Here is a 20209-nt window from a genome sequence, read left to right on the forward strand (position 1 = left end):
AAGCATGAGGTTACATTTATTAAAAGAGGTTTTAATGAAATCTGGTGTTTTTTTGTAGTTTGACAGCAACACTAATGCAGCTTTAACACATTTCAGGCATTACGGTGTCAGAGAGAATCCCAGATAAGAACAGAGGACGTCTGTAGGAGGAGAAACACACTGCGTTATATCCATCAGTTTACATGGAAATGAATCAAAGCTTTAAACAATCGCTCATGCTTGTTATTTCCATCTCTGTAGTCTGTAGTCATCTCTATAGTCCCATAAATAACAGCAAAAACTTCAATTTATATATGTTTATCTCCAAGCTTGAAAGTAAATCATCTGCTATGATTTGATTTTTGTTAGTGCTGTCTTTTACAGTTTTTTGCAATCGCTAGGACACATTTCTCAATACTTGGGTCACTTTTTCTGTGTGAGCTCAACTGAGAGTCATTTATCATTTCTTTATGCACAAAATGCATTCAATGACGACATCTTTCAATTTACATGAATTATTTTCTCACTCAAACACCACCAAAACTCAATGTACATACAGGCCAATTTGCATGTTTACATCACTCTAAAAAATGCTGGATTAAATATGGACAAACACAGCGATTGGGTTGTTTTCACCCAATTTTTAAATCAATTTTGGGTTAATTTTAAGCCATCTATATAGTAATCAATAGTTGCATTAAATAAACTGCTTCACAAATGAGGGTCAATTTTCTCTTGGCATGCAGCTCATGTCTCTTTGAATGGGGAAACATCAAATTCTCCAAAGCTGTTCAACAAGCTTTCGATTAAATTTCATATTTGAAATCAGCAATGAAATCTGACAACAACTGTCTCATAAATTTAGTTTCTAAACGCTTGAATCATGACAAAATGGCATTTTTTCAGGTTGGATGAGGATAATGTGCATGCGCACATGTCTGACTGTTTCTATTGGAACCGGAGCTTCTAATGCAACCCGTAACCCGTGTTTTTCCAAACTTCTACACATGAAAGTGCACAGGAACGGCAGTCAAACCCCATGACTTCCCACTCGTGAACTCATACTAGATCGATGTACTCCCAGTTCCGCGCTCTGACGTCACATAGCCCGCGAAAAACAACAATGGCAGCCCCTACGGATGCGGTGTTTATGCATGTGGTATACGGTGAGAAATAGACTTTAGTCTATTTTAGGATTAGTTCACTTTCAAATAAAATGTTCCTGTTAATTTACTCACCCCCATGCCATCCAAGATGTTCATGTCTTTCTTTCTTCAGTCGAAAAGAAATTAAGGTTTTTGATGAAAACATTCCAGGATTATTCTCCATATAGTGGACTTCAATGGGCACCAAATAGTTGAAGGTCCAAATGTCAGTTTCAAAGAGCTTTAAACGATACCAGATGAGGAATAATGCTGTGTTCACACCAGACGCAACTTGTGCGAATAAATCGCGCTATTCGCGCGTAGTTGGACGCTTGAACATTTTGAGTTTACTCGCCTCATTGCGCGTGAAAATCCCTTCACAACAGACGCGAATTCGTGTCATGAGAGGGGCTCTCCCGCTCCTTTATGTGTCCCAGACTCTCCCACTGCTTTCTGCACACTTCCTCTGAATAAACACAACTTGTCAGTGGGGAAATAATTGTAAATTACATCGAATACGCTCAATTGGTCGTCTTTAGTTGGCTTGTAGTCTTAATATGTATATATATATATAGCTCAAATTGAGTAAAGACCGTTTTTTACAACTTATCAGATTGTCCGACCTCCTCACTCACTTTCTTTCAAACACGATCCTTTTTATTTCTGTTTCTATAAATGTATGAAGATGTACACTGCGTTCCAAATTATTATGCAATTGACATATCAGTAAGATTTCAGTACAATAAACATTCAGATTTTAGTTTTTCTAAGAAAATGTTTGTTTGTTTATTTATCCATGTCTTTTTAGATAACTGGTATCAATCTCAGACAAAATAATTTGCCAGGTCTATGGAAACCCTACTTAGAGGTTGTTCCACATTATTAAGCAAGTCACAGTTCTCATGCAATATGGGGAGGAAGAAAGATCTTTCTGAAGATGAAAAGCATGAAATGGTGCAATGTTGTGCAAAAGGCATGAAAACAACTAATATTGTGTGAAAACTGAATGGAGATTATCAAATTATCGTAAGACTTGTGAGTGATTTAGAGTACAGCAGAACTCAGTCAGATAAAGGCTTATTGAGGAAAGTCCCTGTCAAAAAAATGAATTGTATTAAAAGGGCAGCTATAAAAAAAGCCAGTGTTGAGCAGCAAACAGGTATTTGAAGCTGCTGGTGTCTCTGGAGTCTCAAGAAGCTCTCCATGCAGGCTGGCAGTTGTGCGTAAAGATGCATTTCAGCCACTCCAAACCAAACCTCACAAAGAGAAACATTTACAATGGGTTTAGAAATACATGAAGACTCATTTTTAAATAGTTTTATTCACTGACTAATGCCGTACTACAATGGGTGGTCTAAATGGATGGATTTCTGCATGGTTGGTGAATGGCCACCACGTTCCAACAAGACTGCGACGTCAGCAGGGAGCTGGTGGGTGATGATTTGGGCTGGAATACTGGGAAGTGAGATGGAGGGTATTAAAATGACTTTTGCAAGATATGTGGAGCTCATAACTGGCCATTTTCAGCTATGGTATAAAAAGGAGGATAGTGCCTTCTGAAATACAATGCACTATGCACTATCCCATGCTGCAAAAAACACCACAGCAATAAAACTGTTTGAAAATGTATTTCTACACCCACTGTAAATGTTTATCTTTGTGAGGTTTGGTTAATGGTGGCTAAAATGCATCTTTACACACAACTGCCAGCCTGCATGGAGAAGATCTCAAGACTCCAGAGACACCAGCAGCTTCAAATACCTGTTTGCTGCTCAACACTGGATTTTTTTATAGCTGCCCTTTTAATACAATACATTTTTTTGACAGGAACTTTCCTCAATAAGCCTTTATCTGACCGAGTTCTGCTGTGCTCTAAATCACTCACAAATCTTATGATAATTCGATAATCTCCATTCAGTTTCACACAATATTAGTTGTTTTCATGCCTTTTGCACAACATTGCACCATTTCATGCTTTTCATCTTCAGAAAGATCTTTCTTCCTCCCATATTGCATGAGAACTGTGACTTGCTTAATAATGTGGAACAACCTCTAAGTAGGGTTTCCATAGATCTGGCAAATTATTTTGTCTGAGATTGATACCAGATATCTAAAAAGACATGGATAAATAAACAAACAAACATTTTCTTAGAAAAACTAAAATCTGAATGTTTATTGTACTGAAATCTTACTGATATGTCAATTGCATAATAATTTGGAATGCAGTGTACAGCGACGATGATTTTGTCCTCCATTGTTGTTTCGAATTTCTGTCTCAGCTCGCTACATCACGTCACTACTAGAGCAAGCTCCTGATTGGTTAACGCGGCGTGGAAATTCGCCAAAGTTCGGATTTTTCAACTTGCGCGATTCGCGCGAATCACGCATTAAGCGCGTCAAACGCCCGAATCGCTCAATTCGCGCCGCGTCATTCGCGCCAATCGCGCCACAGGATGTCAATTCGCGTCTTTGCATTGACTTAACATGTAAATCACTCGCGCTTACCGCTTCATTCGCATCCGGTGTGAACGCACCAAGAGTCTTATCTAGAGAAACAATTGATCAAAATACAACTGTATATGCTTTATAAACATAAAATATTGCCTTGCACGTGCTTCCGCTTTCCGTATTCTTCAAAAAGTTTACGCTGTATGTCCTACGCCTTTCTTATTCTACTTACAGAACGAACGCGGCGCCAGTTCCGTTTTATATACATACAGCGTAAACTTTTTGAAGAATACGGAAAGCGGATGCAGGTGCAAGGCAATATTTTATGTTTATGAAGCATATACAGTTGTATTTTTATCGAAAATGACCGATCGTTTCTCTAGGTAAGACTCTTATTCCTCGTCTGGTATTGCTTAAAGCCCTTTGAAGCTGCACTAAAACTGACATTTTGACCTTCAACCGTTTGGAGGCCATTGAAGTCCACTATATGGAGAAAAATCCTGTTATGAGAAAAATGTTATGTGTCTAAGTCCCATACAGTCCGCCATGCTGGTTTGTTTACATCTAGCTACCACAATTCCTTGCGCTCAGGCAGTTTGGCGTGACTTGCCTGGAACGCTACGAAGTCGTGACTGAGTCGTGGTTTGAAGTCGTGACTTACGGGCTCAAAAACATGCCTGGAACGCAGCATAACGCATGCAGTGATGCGATGACTTTACCAATCAGCGATTGGCTCTTATTTAGAAGGCGGGACTTATTCCGCATTGCACTTTCTCCCATTCATAATAATACGAGTCTTTATATATATATATATATATATATATATATAAAGTCTTTGATGCTAGTGGATGAGTTGAATCAACTCCACAGCAACTACATAAATTTATCCACTAACCATTCAGAAACGTCTAAAAGTTGTAACTTCTTCCTGAGTCTCTCCATCAGTGTCGACTCCGGTTTGAACAATGTAAGGCTGAACACCGTTACTGACAATCCTCATTTTGGCTGCGTGAGATTCTCCAGCTTTGTTGTTGTTGAGCTGTTAAAGCTCCGCCCTCTTCTGGAAAGGGGGCGGGAGCAGCAGCTCATTTGCATTTAAAGGGACACACACAAAAACGGCGTGTTTTTGCTCACACCCAAATAGGAGCAAATTTGACAAGCTATAATAAATGATATGTGGGGGATTTTGAGCTGAAACTTCACAGACACATTCTGGAGACACCAGAGACTGATATTACATCTTGTGAAAAGGGGCATAATAGGTCCACTTAAACACAAACGCTGGGTTTGTCCATATTTAACCTAACCAAAGCATTTTTTTAGTGTACTCTTTTCAAAACATAATACAAAACTGAATAACACAGCAATTTGCTACAGTCAGTTACTATTTCTACAGTAATACCATACTGAAGTCTATTTTGAATCTAAAAAAAATAAATTAGACAGGTGTTACACAGGTGTTAGTCTTTCAATTTCATTATTATCTCGACAAAAGAGGAAACTTAGGAATAATTTTGTACTGTAACGTAAACATAAACTGCAGTGAATTCTGATTGGTGTTTTACAAAGAAATTTTATACAAGAAAACATTATATAATGCTCCTGTTGTTATGAGTGACAAAGTGTGTTTGTTGGGTCAAGCCTTTGCAAGTGAAATGGAAAAATGAGTCGATTTGAGACATAAATGAAGCATTTTTAGTGAATTTTGAATTCTGTGCCAAACTGAAAGTTGGTTATGAGAACTGTGTAAAGAGAAAATGTCCTATCAATTGTAAAAATCCTGTAATCATAACTGACTGGAAAAATCATGCAAATTTACTGGTCAAAAACCCTGATTTTACTTCAGTTTTTAAGCTGTGGTTTTGTTTTCACGCACCTCGAATGTTTCTTCCAGGAGTGCCGCAAACGTTCTTCAGCTTCTCTAAGAGAAAGACACACGTTACTCAAAAAGACACTGGGAGATATTTTCACCAGTCTGCTGAAGTGATGATCATATTAAACAATGCGAGGTTGATCTCCAGCCTAACACCTTTAACTGAGCATCTCACAGACAATAACAGGAACCCAAAGAAAATTGCCTCCACACCTGTTTCTTCCTGCGCAGAGAGAGTTTCGGCGAGAGACGCATCAACGGATGAACCGAATGAGACTGAAGACAAGGAGAAAACAACATATTCATATACAATAGTGGCCAAAAGTGATGATTATTTGTTGTTAATGACCATTCAAGTTTGATTAAACGTCAGAATACAGTAACATGAGATACTCATACCTCTCTCTCTACTGAGCCGACTGAGTTGTGTGCTTTGGAATAATGAAACAGGAACTGAAGAGCAAAATAAAAACTTGTTATAGAAACGAACAGGGCATCAGTCTGACATCATCAGAGAGCTGCTCTATATGAACTTACCCTCTTAAAAACATTCTGGATCTGCTCCTGTAGAAACACACGAGAGGTTCAGACACACGGTCACAGTGAACTCACACGTGTGGGAAAAACGTCACTCACCTGGTCCTGGTTCCTCCACTGCACACCACACAGAGAACTTAGCAACGCCGAGCCCTAAAAACATTATGATCAGCCATACGTTATCATGACTGGAAATTAACTTCACATTTAAGAGCAGGAATGATGCCCTATAATCTATTTTGGATACACAGTGGAGTCCAACGCTTGGAAATCAATCAATTTCAATGTATTTCACTTTAGTGTTCTCAGATTTTCAGACTCCACTGTATGTGAGATAGATAGATAGATAGATAGATAGATAGATAGATAGATAGATAATTAAATTAAAATAATGCCAAAAATAAAATAATTAATTCATACCTGAACATAATCTCCATAATCGTCACAATCTGTCAGTGGACTTGGATAGCTTTCTGCAATCATACAAAGATATTTTTTATTGATTAACTTGCTCATTTGTTAATTTAATTTAACTAAAATCCATTTAAATATTTATCAGATACAGAGATATCCCACTCTAAAATCCCAAAGGATTTTTATAATAATTTGGAAACAATAAATGATTCTAAATAATTTGTATGGGAATTATTACAACAGGATTTCAATAAAATGCAATATAAATATAAAAATAAATTAATTAATTAAAATAAATAAATATTATATATATATATATATATATATATATATATATATATATATTCCCAATCAACCTGTATGTATGTATATATATATATATATATATATATATATATATATATATATATATATATATGTAAAGTTTTTGGCAATTTACAATAAGGTTCCATTTGTTAACCTTATATAACTACATTAGTTAACATGAACTAAGAATAAACAATACTTCTACAGCATTTATTAATGTCATTTCATGTTAATTTCAACATTTACGAATAGGCTTCATTATTAAAATCAAAGGTTATATCTGTTAATATAATTAATGAACCTGAGCCAACATGAACTACCAATGAATAGCTGTATTTTTTTACTAGTCTTTTACTAGTCAACATTAACAAAGATTAATTAATACTATAATATTGTGTATTGCTTCTTTGAAACTCCACATGCAGTTTCTAAAAAAAAAATATTTAACAAACAAGCAAATATGAATTTTATTTTATTTGATTTTTTTCCAAATGATCGAAATTCCAACAGCAATCCTGTATAAATTATCGTGAATTCAGATTGATTGAGACACTAAGTCATCTCAATGGCAAAAAGTGTCTCAATCAACCTGAATTAACACTCAATAGTCTAAAGCTGATAAACTAACTTTATGCGTCTTGTCATCTGCTGACACACACACAAAAAAACTTTTTATTAAATTTAAATACATTTGAGTCTAAATAATATTTACAGAATCTAAAGTCAGCTGAAATGAACTGCTGAAGTTACTCACCAACAGCTGAATAAAAGCTGCCGATAGCCCAAACTAAACAGCAAATCACCGAAAAGTGCTGATAACACGCGCTCCCCATATCCGTGTGATGGTGCTGGTTCTGCTGTTCTGAAGAACTGAAGTCATGCTGATGCAGACGGGATAAAGTCTCTCATAGCGGGTGACCAATCAACACTGAGATCCAGTCCCCACGCGCATCATTACCAGAGCGCGCTCTCGACCTGCGCGCGCGCCACACACACTGTGGAAATAAACACGGATCGAAAGTCACGTGTCAGGGACACCGAATTCAATTATGCGGGATTCGACCTTCTTAATGAGGACTCGAAAAGACGTCAAAACACAAGGTTGGTGGTGTTAGAAATAGTAGCCACAAAAGTTAGTTAAATAGTTAGTTCACCCAAAAATGAAAATAATGCCATTAATTACTCACCCTCATGCCGTTCCAGGGCAAATTAAGATATTTTTGTTGAAATCCGATGGCTCAGTGAGGCCTGCATAGCCAGCAATGACATTTCTTCTCTCAAGATCCATTAATGTAGTAAAAACATATTTAAATCAGTTCATGTGAGTACAGTGGTTCAATATTAATATTATAAAGCGACGAGAATATTTTTGGTGCACCAAAAAAACAAAATAACGACTTATATAGTGATGGCCGATTTCAAAACACTGCTTCATGAAGCTTCGGAGCGTTATGAATCAGCGTGTTGAATCAGCGGTTCGGAGCACCAAAGTCACGTGATTTCAGCAGTTTGGCAGTTTGACACGCAATCCAAATCATGATTCGACACGCTGATTCCGAAGCTTCCTGAAGCAGTGTTTTAAAAATCAGCCATCACTATATTAGTCGTTACTTTGTTTTTTTTGGTGCACCAAAAATATTCTCGTGGCTTTATAATATTAACATTGAACCACTGTACTCACATGAACTGATTTAAATATGTTTACATTAATGGATCTTGAGAGAGGAAATGTCACTGGCTATCACTGAGCCATCGGATTTCAACTAAAATATCCTAATTTGTGTTCTGAAGATTATAGGTCTTACAGGTGTGGAACGGCATGAGGGTGAGTAATAAATGACATTATTTTCATTTTTGGGTGAACTAACCTTTTAACTTGTTGATTATATTTCTTAACGGTAGGCCTTAACTAGTTATGTCATTATTAATCACTTCAGACAAAAACGTTGGAGATTTTTTTCATGCACTGCTCAATTTTGAGATTTTGGGCTATTTGACTTTTCACACTAGTAACGTTACACATTTAATTGTTTATTTTATTGCACTTTATCTATTTGCGTTTAAATTTTAATCCATTTTTTTTTAAAGGCGATGAGTTTGAGCATATTTACATACACCGTTTTATTCCTAACTATATTCTGGTTTGTTCATATGTCATACACCTGATTAATACAACATTTTACTCCTAAAAACACGGTGAAAAAGAAAATTCTGCCTGTTGACAATATTTTCTGATTTCTGGAGTGAAAAACAAACAAGCAAAAAAAAAAAAACCTCTGTAAAAAACTTTAATTTTAATGTGTCAAAAAAAGAGTTTTGAACCTGGATTTATCCAATGCTGTATGCAATTGAGCGCATATTTAATTAGATATACGCTCTCGCTCTCCTCTCCCGAATCCGACTCCCGCGCATTCGCATTTGAATTCTCCATACCAACGGTTTTCCTCAGGCGCATTTTGCGCATGCGTATACGGTTGCCCATCCAGTTAGCCAACACAGAATTTAACTTCGACTTGATAGATTTACTGAAAACAATCAAATTTGTTGGGTGAATATATAAATTTTTTATTATTATTATTTTAACTGTTCACCTTAAGCTAATATTACTACAGTTCGTCTTTTTGAATGAGGATAATTATTTGGAAGTCATTTATTGAGCCAATATGTTTCCACAATTTTTCAAAGTTACTATTTTTTTTTTTTTTTTTACGGTGTAGCCTACTCACCTGTGCTGTCAAGCCTTAAAAACTTCATGTAGTTCATACAGGGACAGAAACAACTTGAAACAAAAGTGTCCTATATTTTATAAAATGATCTGCAGTGGCAGCTGCTCTTTTTATTTATTTATTTGACTTTTTTTAGGAGGTCACATTCAGAATCCACTACACTTCTGTTATTTACTGTGTTTACTCATCTGCTAAATTGTAGTTCAGTGTTATAAATAAATATAAAAGCACATCTTTCATCTGTGTTCTGCACTGATAAAATTAATGGGAATTGAAAAATTTTAAAATAAGGAGCTAAGGAAATAGTTGAGACTATATATATATAACCAATACAGCCACATCAGAGAGGTTCTTATTCATTTAACTTCTTCAGATTGAAAGAAAAATATAATACAATCACCGTAATGGATGTTGATGTTTTTGCCAGTGAAAAAAAAAAAAAAAATCACAAGATTAGAATAACATGGGCTCATCACACAACTGGAGCTAGTTAATTTATTCCAGATTGGATCAAGCCGTTTTTTCCATAAACGGTGACGCCACCGGTTCCGCTGTTGATCGTGTTTCCAGTGTGTCGTCTTTGATGCATCAATAAGGAATTACACAGTGGATGGAGGTGTAGTTAACGACATGTTACGGCAGCTTTACACGGACAGCTGAGCAGAGACGAGACCCATGTGACATTTACCTTTTCCATTTACGCAGGGCTTTCACTCATTTAGTCTATCTCTCACCTCCCGTGCACGGGGGACCTTCAGGTTACCGTCATCATCGAAGCAGAGGATTGTGGGTGCACTCATAATTGGGTTTTATTAGTTCAAATCTAATTGGATTACAAGACGTATACCCGGCACCGACCTGAAAGCATAATTTTTCACATGTGTAGACGGTCAATTGCTTTCAAGGTGGCGAAAGAGATTTATATAGTTAATAACTTGTACATTAAACAAGTTGTAGTGGGTTAAAGGGATCGATGATGTGTACAATAACTGGAATGTTTTAGCAGATATTATGTTGGTGTGACATATATTGGTCTAACAGAATTAAACAAGGGAAAAGTTCTCAAAGAAGTTGAAGAAGTCAAAGAAGAGTGTCTTCACTGTAAAAATGATCAATTTTATGGTACAAAATGCTGCGGAAAAACCTGTTAATTGGTTAATGGTAAGTTCACTTATGGTGAAAAACGTATAAATCTAATGGTACATTTCATAAAATACTGTAATTTTTTCTTTTACAGTTTTTGGGAAGGAAGTCATCTTATAATTTACAGTGAAAAACCGTGAATTGATATTCCCAGAATTCTCACACTTGATGTTTTTTCTTAGTTTTTTGTTATATATTATATATGTTACATCTTATGTTGTTAAATTAATGTTTATTGCATTTTTCCTAACACACAAACACAAAACACCATCATGGTAAGACACCACACTAAAATAATACAATAAACATTCATTTAACAACATAAGATGTGAAAAAACCCTAATGCAAACAAAACAGCTAAACAAGTTGTTGTGTACTTTGGTGTTTTGTGACACCATCTGACCTTAATTTACATCAGAAAAGCTATTTGTGATGAATTTTTATTTATATGATATCACCTTTTTTTTTTTTACGATTTTTTTTTTAGTGTATTCAAAGGCACAAAACAGATTTTAGTAGGTTCCTATTTTAACTGAATCACTGAAAATGTTTTCATATACTGAATGTTTTGTTTATTAATTTTAAGGTCAGTCCATAAAACTAAAAAATGTTGTTTAGTGAATGGTTCACTCTAAAAAAATGTAAAAACAACCCAAGTTGTTGAAAATTAAGCTGGTGGTTGGGTTGTTTTAACTCGGCAATTGTTGTTTTAACTCTGTGATTGGACTGTTTTAACCCAACAAATGGGTCGTTTTAACCCAGTGGTTGGGTTGTTTTAACCCGGCGATTAGGTTGTTTTATCCCGGTGATTGGGCTGTTTTAACCCAGCGATTGGGCTGTTTTAACCCAACAAATGGGTTGTTTTAACCCAGTGGTTGGGATGTTTTACCCCGGCGATTGGGTTGTTTTATCCCGGCGATTGGGCTGTTTTAACCCAGCGATTGGGCTGTTTTAATGCAGTGAATGGGTTGTTTTAACCCGGTAATTGGGTTGTTTTAACCCGGTGATTGGGCTGTTTTAACCCGGTGATTAGGCTGTTTTAACCCAGCGATTGGGCTGTTTTACCCCAGCAAATGGGTTGTTTTAACCCGGTGACTGGGTTGTTTTAACCCGGTGATTGGGTTGTTTTAACCCGGCGATTGGGCTGTTTTAACCCAGTGATTGGGTTGTTTTAAGCTGGTGATTGAGTTGTTTTTAACCCAGCAAATGGGTTGTTTAAACCCAGCAATTGGGTTGTTTTAACCTGTTGATTGAGTTGTTTTAACCCAGAAAATGGGCTATTTTAACCCAGCGATTGGGCTGTTTTAACCCAGCGAATGGGTTGTTTTAACCCAGTGATTGGGCTGTTTTAACCCAACAAATGGGTTGTTTTAACCCAGTGGTTGGGATGTTTTAACCCGGCGATTGGGTTGTTTTATCCCGGCGATTGGGCTGTTTTAACCCAGCGATTGGGCTGTTTTAATCCAGTGAATGGGTTGTTTTAACCCGGTAATTGGGTTGTTTTAACCCGGTGATTGGGCTTTTTTAACCCAGCGAATGGGTTGTTTTAAACCAGTGATTGGGTTGTTTTAACCTGGTGATTGAGTTGTTTTAACCTGGTGATTGGGTTGTTTTAACCTGGTGATTGGGTTGTTTTAACCCGGCGATTGGGTTGTTTTAACCTGGTGATTGGGTTGTTTTAACCCAGCAAATGGGTTGTTTTAACCCGGCGATTGGGTTGTTTCAACCCAGCAAATGGGTTGTTTTAACCCAGCGATTGGGTTGTTTTAACCCAGCAAATGGGTTGTTTTAACCCTAGCCATAGTCATTTTTAAACAATAGTTGAGTTAAATAAAACTACCCAGCAGGTTGGGCAAACATTTAACCCAACCACTGGTTCTTCTATGGCATTTGGTGCAACAACAACAAAAACCTCTTAGAACATTTATTTTCAAGAATGTAACATTTTTTTTAGGGTAAAGTAAAGTTCTGGCAACCACAGCTGCCATTTTTTACCATAAATTTTGATCACTGATTTTTTCCCTCACGCATGACTCTGCTGTGAGCATCTGAAGGGCTTTTAAGAGAGAATCTCTTCTCATTTCTTCTGAAATGAATAAACACATCATGCAGCCAATAACTGCAAATTGCATCACAAAATGTCATGTTCTCCCCACTGGCCTATAGTGCAGGCAGATTGACTCCCGTAGTCTGTGGACCTCCATGTGCTTTTTATTGCAGATAGATACTCGTCCGCCTGGAAACAGTTAGATGCTCTTCATGTCATCTTATTGATTGAAAATAACAGTGGTAGTGGAGCATATTATCATCAGAGGAGCTGACGTGGTCCAGGCCGCAGATGGCCTAAAGTAAGACCAGGGACCAGAGAAGTTTGTAAGTGTTTTTATGGTCAAAGTGATTGTTATTCTCGAACTAGAATGTGCATGATGTAGTTTGTAATGCCAAGAGAGAGATCAAATGTCGGACCACCGAGAGCTCGCCACACTTCTCGTTTAGATCTTATTCCCAAAACAGATGAATCAATTTACCGGAAGCCAATTTGTGCGAAAGCCACTCCAGTGACTGAAAAGAAAAGTTTCCTGCATTGTTACCAGCTGTCAGGAGAAATGCGCTAGAACAATCAAACAAGAGGTGCGAAAGTCTCTGGTCTCGACAGGTTTAACGATGTCATGTTGTTCTGCTGGATGACAGGCCACCATAATGAGCCAATCGGACATCAGACGGGACACATGGAGGTGAGACGTCTGAATCACCATGTTCTTAATCAGCCAGGCACACATGTCCATGAGAGAAGACATATTTAGCTTTGACTTTCTAATGTTGGTTTGATGAATAGATGACTGGGCAGTGACTGAGAGATTCACTTGATACAATAGGCTGATCCCCAAATCGCTTTAGTCTACACTGTAAAAAATTATTTTCATGATTTATCACAACATTTTTTCTTCTGTCAAATCAACTTCAATAATTAATGTGGTTCAGATAACATAATTTAAGTTTCTGTTGAATAAACCAATTGCCTTCATTGTGTGAATTTAAATTTTTAATTTCAGTTAACTCAAAATTTTAAGGCAGCAGGTAACTTACTTTTTTAAGTTAAACCAACAATTCTTTTTTACAGTGTAGTTTTGTTTTCATCAAAAGCTGCACAATTTAACTTGTGCGAAAAAGCAGCGATTCCATCCCATGTGTTCAAGAGAACAAAATCGTCACGTCCTGGAAAATTGGTGCAAAATATTAAATAAAAATGGAAGTTGCTGCAATCTGACTCTTTTTTCCTCCATCATAAATGAGTTAATCTCAGAGCGTCAGATGAAACACAATAAAACGCTGTCATGTTCTCTTGCGTTCGGATGCTGGTGTTTGGGAACACAATTGTGTGAGATGCTTCTGGAGGGAATTAAACCAAATTATTCTGATGACAGACTTTGGCTCAGGTGTTTCAGAACCACCAAACCAACATTTGAGATGATGCGATTGGTCCACTGGTTAGTTCAGTTATCCAATCACAGTCTCTGCTGAGGCAAAGTCACTTGAGTTTGTTGTTGCACATCGAGGGATTTATTTGGTAGATGTTGCTGCATTCACACCATGTCGTAATTACCGGACATAATGCTCTGTATGCTTTTGAATCACTCTCACTGTATTTTGCTGTCATACACCTCATGCACAGCGCTGCTTCGAGTTGAACACACCTTAAATCTGCCGTGGTCAGGTGGTACAAGTCGTAGGAAATTACGAGTTTGCATGTTGTTACAAGTTCTACAAGCGCATAAAGACTTTTTACAATTCAGAGTCGTTACGGTAATTACGATATGGCGTGAACGCAGCTCCATCGAAGTTTATGAACATGTTTTGTCAGATAAAACATTATCTGCCTGAATTGACCCTTCGCCGGGAGTTTGATTGACAAGTGATCTAACCAATCATAATACCGATTCTGCAATTTGGTCCGACAAAGCACTCAGGAGTTAGAAGATTAACCTCGGTGGACTTTAATTTGAAAAATGGTATTTACGTCTTTCAGCATTTGAAACAACATTCCTTCTGATGTTCATTCATGTTTATTTGATGCTCTTAGGGTGCGTTCACACTTGTAGTTCGGTTCGTTTGGTTCATTTGGTCCGGACCAAAGAAGAAAAAAAAACATTTAGTCCTGGTCCGGTTAGCGTTCACATTGGTAATTTTATCACCGAACCAAAAGATACCGAACCTTCAGGCATAGGGATACATTCACAACGTGATTGGTCGGATTTTATGACGTATTGCCTAATTTGAGACGGAACTTACCGAACATCCAAAACAGTGCTGTTTTCTGAGGTAAATGCGCTCGTTGTGTGTGTGTAGCGGTGCGTAGCCTGCGTGTGATGGTATTTTGGCCAGCTGGGAACTCGTGAAGAGCTTATAAAATGTGTAAAGGAGTCAAAACACCGGCGGGAATCCATCCGTCACACACACAAATGATCTGCTGCATGGAGACGCGCGTCTGATGCCTGTGATGGGCAAACTCGCGACTATGACAAGAAAAACCGACATGCGTGAGGATTCTGTCCTTTTTAGGGTCTCGTCTTCCTGTTTTTGGTTCGGTTACATGTCTTTGGTCCGTGTTGCGTTTCATATATCATTCGAACCGCACCAGAGTTCGTTTGGAAGCGGACCGAGACCCATCTTTTCAGCGGTCTCGGTCCGCTTGTTTGGTGCGCACCAGGGTTCGGATGGCAGCGTTCACATATGTTCAAATGAACCGCACTATCCGAGCAATCGCACCAGGGTTCGTTTTAATCGGACCAAACATGACAAGTGTGAACGCACCCTAAATGAACTAGTAGGAAGAGATGATCGGTTCACAAGATCACGACAGCGATCTGTCACGACACATTAAAGAGCCACAAAATGATTTTTATTGTTCAAATTTCTTAAAAAATTACACAGTTTGAAAGCTGGGACTTTGTTTCATATCAAAAGTAACCTGCTCTGTCTTGTCTGTCGACGTGTTGTCAGTGTCCTCTTTGCTCCGCGATGTATTTTTCACTCTGTGTGGCGTGAAAGCGCCACGCCTTGTCGGACAAAGCAACAGTAGCTAAGGGGGGCGGGTCTTTGTGAAGGGTCAATTGAGTGTATGAGATTTTTTGTGTGCATTTTGAGAATTTATGCGCATCTTTGTGTTTCCATCGAGCATTTTTTTTGCAATATGCCAAAATTCGCATAAAAACAGGTGGATGGAAACATACACTCTAAAAAATGCTGGGTTAAAAACAACCCAAGTTGGGTTGAAAATGGACAAACCCAGCAATTGGGTTGTTTTAACCCAGCGATAGGGTTAAATGTTTGCCCAACCTGCTGGTAGTTTTATTTAACTCAACTATTGTTTAAAATGACTGTATTGCTTATTAAAATTAACCCAAAGTATGTTGGAAATGAACATTTATTAATGTTCAATGAATAATTATTAAACAATAAACATTTAAAATTGCTTATTAAAACATTTATATTAATAAACTATTCTTATTAATAAACATTCACCTTTTGTCTATTATTGTTGCCTCTAATTGCATCTGGTTTTTAATTTCCCAACTATTTTGGGTTCATTTTAAGCTAGCCATATAGCAATTTTTAAACAATAGTTGGTTTAAATAAAACTACCCAGCAGGTTGGGCAAACATTTAACCCAACCGCTGGGTTAAAACAACCCAATCGCTGGGTTTGTCCATTTTCAACCCAACTTGGGTTGTTTTTAACCCAGCATTTTTTAGAGTGTAGCTATTAATACACTCTAAAAAATGCTGGGTTGTTTCAACCCAAATTTGGGTCAAATATAGACAAACCCAACCGTTGTGTTAAAAATTTAGTTTACAAATTTAACCCATCAGTTGGGTTTGTCCAAAAACCCAAATTTGGGTTGAAACAAGCCAGCATTTTTTAGAGTGTAGATTGTCTAAGAATCATGTAGGCTACTTCACCACATCATTTTCCATCATGCCATATTTATTTTGCATTTAACAATAATACATAATACATTTCAAATTTGTAAAAAGCGCTAATAAGAATTATTACAAAATTAGTTCAAAGCTTTATTATTCCCCAAATTGGTTATGACTACAGTGGTGCTTCACATAATTTCTAATGAAAATAGTTTTTCTGACCATCTGACTATAAAGGACTTTTTCATACTTTTTATTGTTTTAAAATCACAGACTGATGCAGTGAGACCCAGGCAGAGATGTCAAATTTGAATGAGGAACAAATTTTAATAGCAAATAAGTTTCAAGATAAGTAAATCTAGTATTAATATCCTATTTATAGTATTGTATCTAACAGATGAAGTTTGTGAAGATCAGACTATAGAGAAATAAAGGCCCAAAAGAAGTAAGATATTTGCAGAATGAAAAGAGAGAAGAAAGAAGCCCAGAGTCTTCTGAAATGAAACATTTTATATGCTGTGCTTAAGTTACAGGAAGGGACTGGAAAGTACCTATTGAAGTTCTCTTGCAACCATTTAAAGACTTAATGTACGCACTTAACGCACTTAAGACAAAATGTGCCCTAGCGTCTGATTAGGTCACCATGGTCTTATAAGGCATACAGAACAACTTAAGAAGCAATTGTGGTTTTAACACCTCTAAGACCTTGAAGAGAATATTGCAGATCTTGCAATATGCAGAGATGGAAACAGACATATTCTGATACCAAGGTACATCACGTAATCAATTCTGATGGAAAATACTCTCCGTCAACTCTGGATGAACCCCTCAGTCACAGAGACGACACAAAAAAAGATCTTACATTTGAGAATAATCAAACATATCAGAGTATATGGTAGAATACATGTAAATGATCAGAGAAATCAATAACGTAAAAGAATAATCGTGTAACATGAGGCATAAAGAAAAGATTACTAAGATTCAGAACAAGGAAAAATTAATAAAGACATTAATTAAAATAATAAAATTCAAATATGAAAGATTTTGCACATTTTTGGCATTAATCAACAAAAAAAGTGTGATAATTTAAGTTATCTCTAACTATTTAAATTAAATGTGACAAACCTAAATCATTGTGCTGATAACTGGAAATCACATAAATGTGTAATTGAGGGGTTTCGATGTCTTTTAGTACAAGTTCAAACATGCATGGAAAGTAAATTAGATATAATGGAGACCTGCAATATGGCTGGAAATGCTGCTCAATGTGCATCTGCTCAGTTTTTATATTGACATGTATTCGTTTAGAACACACTTTTATCCAGCGAGTTCAAGCTTTACATTTCATCAGTATATCATCTTAATGCATACTCGGGTTTGTATGTGAAAAGGAGGAAATCATGTTTGGATGTTTTCCTCTGTCCTGTCTTGCAGATCAGCCACTTTGGTATGAGAGAATTGTTGTGATTGTTTTTTTGTTTTTTTCCAAAAATACAAAACAATTCTATGGAAGCTTGTTTTCGGCACTAAATAAAAAGGTAATTGCGACTCACAATTCTGACTTCTTTTCATAAAATTGCGAGATATAAACTCACAATTGCAAGTAAATAAAGGTGGAATACGTTATAATTGACCCTTCGCGGGAGTTTGATTGACAGGCGATCTATCCAATCATAACGCCGAATCCGCTATTTTGTCCAATAAAGCAGTCAGGGGAGTTAGCAGATTAATGTAGGTGGACTTAAACATGAAAATTGATGTGTACTGACTTCTTTCTGTGGTTGAAATGTGATTCATTCATGTTTATTTGATGATATAAATTACCTAAGAAGAGATTATCGGTTTATGAGCCGCTTGATCTGAGATGCTACAGCAATCTGTCACAACACATTAAAGAGCCGCAAAATGGTACTGTTTAAATTTCTTTAAAAATTACAAAATTTGAGACTTTGTTTCATATCAAAAGTAACCTGCTCTGTCTTGCCTGTCCATACGTTGTCAGTGTCCTCTTTGATCCGCGATGCATTTTTCACTGTGTGAGAACGCGTGGCGTGAGAGCGGCATGGCTTGTCAGACATAGCAACAGTAACTAAAGGAGGCGGGTCTTTGCAAACGGTCAATAGAGGGTATGCACGTGACATCACTGTCGACCGTTACGACTGTGATCTGGCCCGCAAAAGACTGAGCGGCAGCATTGGTTATCAGCGTGAATTCCGCGAAAAACACACCCAAAACGGGAAAGAGCTTTGTGATTGACTGTACAAATAGCTTTGACACAAAATCTGAGGTATATATTTAAAGACTGCCGAAAGCTACAGAAAAATTTAACAGTTTTCCCTGTTAAATCCAGTCATGCAGCAGGTTCTTTTGCCACTCAGTCCAGCTGAGGGAGCGCGCTTTCGGCGGGAAAGTGACGTCGATGCATACCCTCAATTCTGACTTTATAATTGCGAGTTTAACCTTCAAATGGACCTCGTTTCCTGTTTATTAATCTGGTCTTTGGGGTCAATATGACCCCAAAATTGAAAGCATAATTGTGGAAAAAATATACATTTTCAATAATACAAATAATATATCATTTTTTTTGTTTACTTCTCATCTATGCATTAATACTGTGTTTTGGGAGATTTGAAGGACTTTTGTACCCATTTACCACAAAAATCTGCAACAACACAATTAGCTAGCACATGAAATATCATTTTTTTATGAAAAAATCACTTAAATTATTATCAAAATTTAATTTAAATTGTTTCTGGATATTCATCTAGGTGTTAGAAGTAGAATGCTGCCATCTGTTGGTTAATGAAAAACCTAAGGGGATTACAGTTTAAGCAGTAAATTGTTTTGACCAGCAGAGGGCCATTGAAAGCCATTCATTTTACTGGATGTGGTCAACTACTAATAAATGCCACATAAGTCACACCTAAAGGAAAAAAAAACAGATTCAGACTTTAGTTGCATATTATTGAACATTTTAATGAATCAAGTGTAAAAAAAATAGAATAATTAACTTTAGAATGTAAACAAAATAAAAAAAAGTGTAAATAACCAACAGCAATATCTAGACATGAACAGAAGTAAAAGTGGACAACAAATTATTTTTGTACAATCACATTCTTAACATTGAACATAAAAGCAATAACAAACTACCAAAAATTTCTAAAATACATGGTGTAAAACACATGATAAAGTAATCATTCCACGCACTTCTGGCAAAAGAACACTGTGTGAGCAGCACAAATGGCTCTTTTGCAGATCACGCACTGCTTGTCAGTTTTTGCATCTTTAGCCCGTGGACAAACCTGACACCTTGTTCGCTTTGGTTGTGGTTCAGTGGAGGGCCCTGGAGCATTGGAAGAATCCCATTGTCGTTTTAGGATTGATGCAGATGCTGGTGCACGAGGCAGGTGTTGCCGTCGCTCCATAAGAGGGGACACCAGAGCTTTGCCCAGCTGCTCGAGAAAGATCCTCCTTTGCGTGCTCTTCCCTCTCTCCCAAGATGGATTGATTTCTCTCCACACCACGAAGGCATTTATGGCCGAGACATCAAGGATGGTAGAGAAGACAACCATTGGCCAACGATTAGTCTTACGCTTGCAGCTGTAACTTGCAACCATCTGTAATATTGCAAACACACACATATATCAGTAAATCTGCTGGCAAAAGAAATACCACTCACTATCAAAATAATGCATCAAATCATGAAATTTGTAAATA

The 20209-nt window shown here is 37.0% G+C and overlaps 2 protein-coding genes across 6 annotated transcripts in view; both read right to left on the reverse strand.

Moving 5' to 3' along the window:
• Positions 1-20209, reverse strand: part of nms (neuromedin S) — a 24127-nt gene continuing 3918 nt past the window's right edge. Inside the window, exons 1-9 of one of the 5 annotated variants that reach the window (XM_048194797.1) lie at positions 9025-9149; positions 7457-7697; positions 6403-6455; positions 6082-6135; positions 5983-6009; positions 5845-5898; positions 5659-5721; positions 5449-5488; positions 1-140 (exon numbers count right to left, since the gene is read on the reverse strand). In XM_048194797.1, coding sequence (XP_048050754.1) covers positions 100-140; positions 5449-5488; positions 5659-5721; positions 5845-5898; positions 5983-6009; positions 6082-6135; positions 6403-6455; positions 7457-7535 — 411 coding nt within the window. In that variant the 5' untranslated portion in view covers positions 7536-7697; positions 9025-9149 and the 3' untranslated portion in view covers positions 1-99. Of the gene's footprint in view, positions 141-5448; positions 5494-5658; positions 5722-5844; positions 5899-5982; positions 6010-6081; positions 6136-6402; positions 6456-7456; positions 7781-9024; positions 9200-20209 lie in introns of those variants that run through there. The other 4 variants (XM_048194796.1, XM_048194793.1, XM_048194794.1 and 1 more) reach the window with 4 other exon arrangements.
• The window catches only part of LOC125270813 (piggyBac transposable element-derived protein 4-like), a 2315-nt gene continuing 1402 nt past the window's right edge, over positions 19297-20209 (reverse strand). The window contains exon 2 of the mRNA XM_048194790.1: positions 19297-20109. Coding sequence (XP_048050747.1) covers positions 19687-20109 — 423 coding nt within the window. The 3' untranslated portion in view covers positions 19297-19686. The remainder of the gene's footprint in view (positions 20110-20209) is intronic.

Source organism: Megalobrama amblycephala, linkage group LG6 (assembly GCF_018812025.1).
Source record: "Megalobrama amblycephala isolate DHTTF-2021 linkage group LG6, ASM1881202v1, whole genome shotgun sequence".
Lineage (NCBI taxonomy): Eukaryota > Metazoa > Chordata > Actinopteri > Cypriniformes > Xenocyprididae > Megalobrama > Megalobrama amblycephala.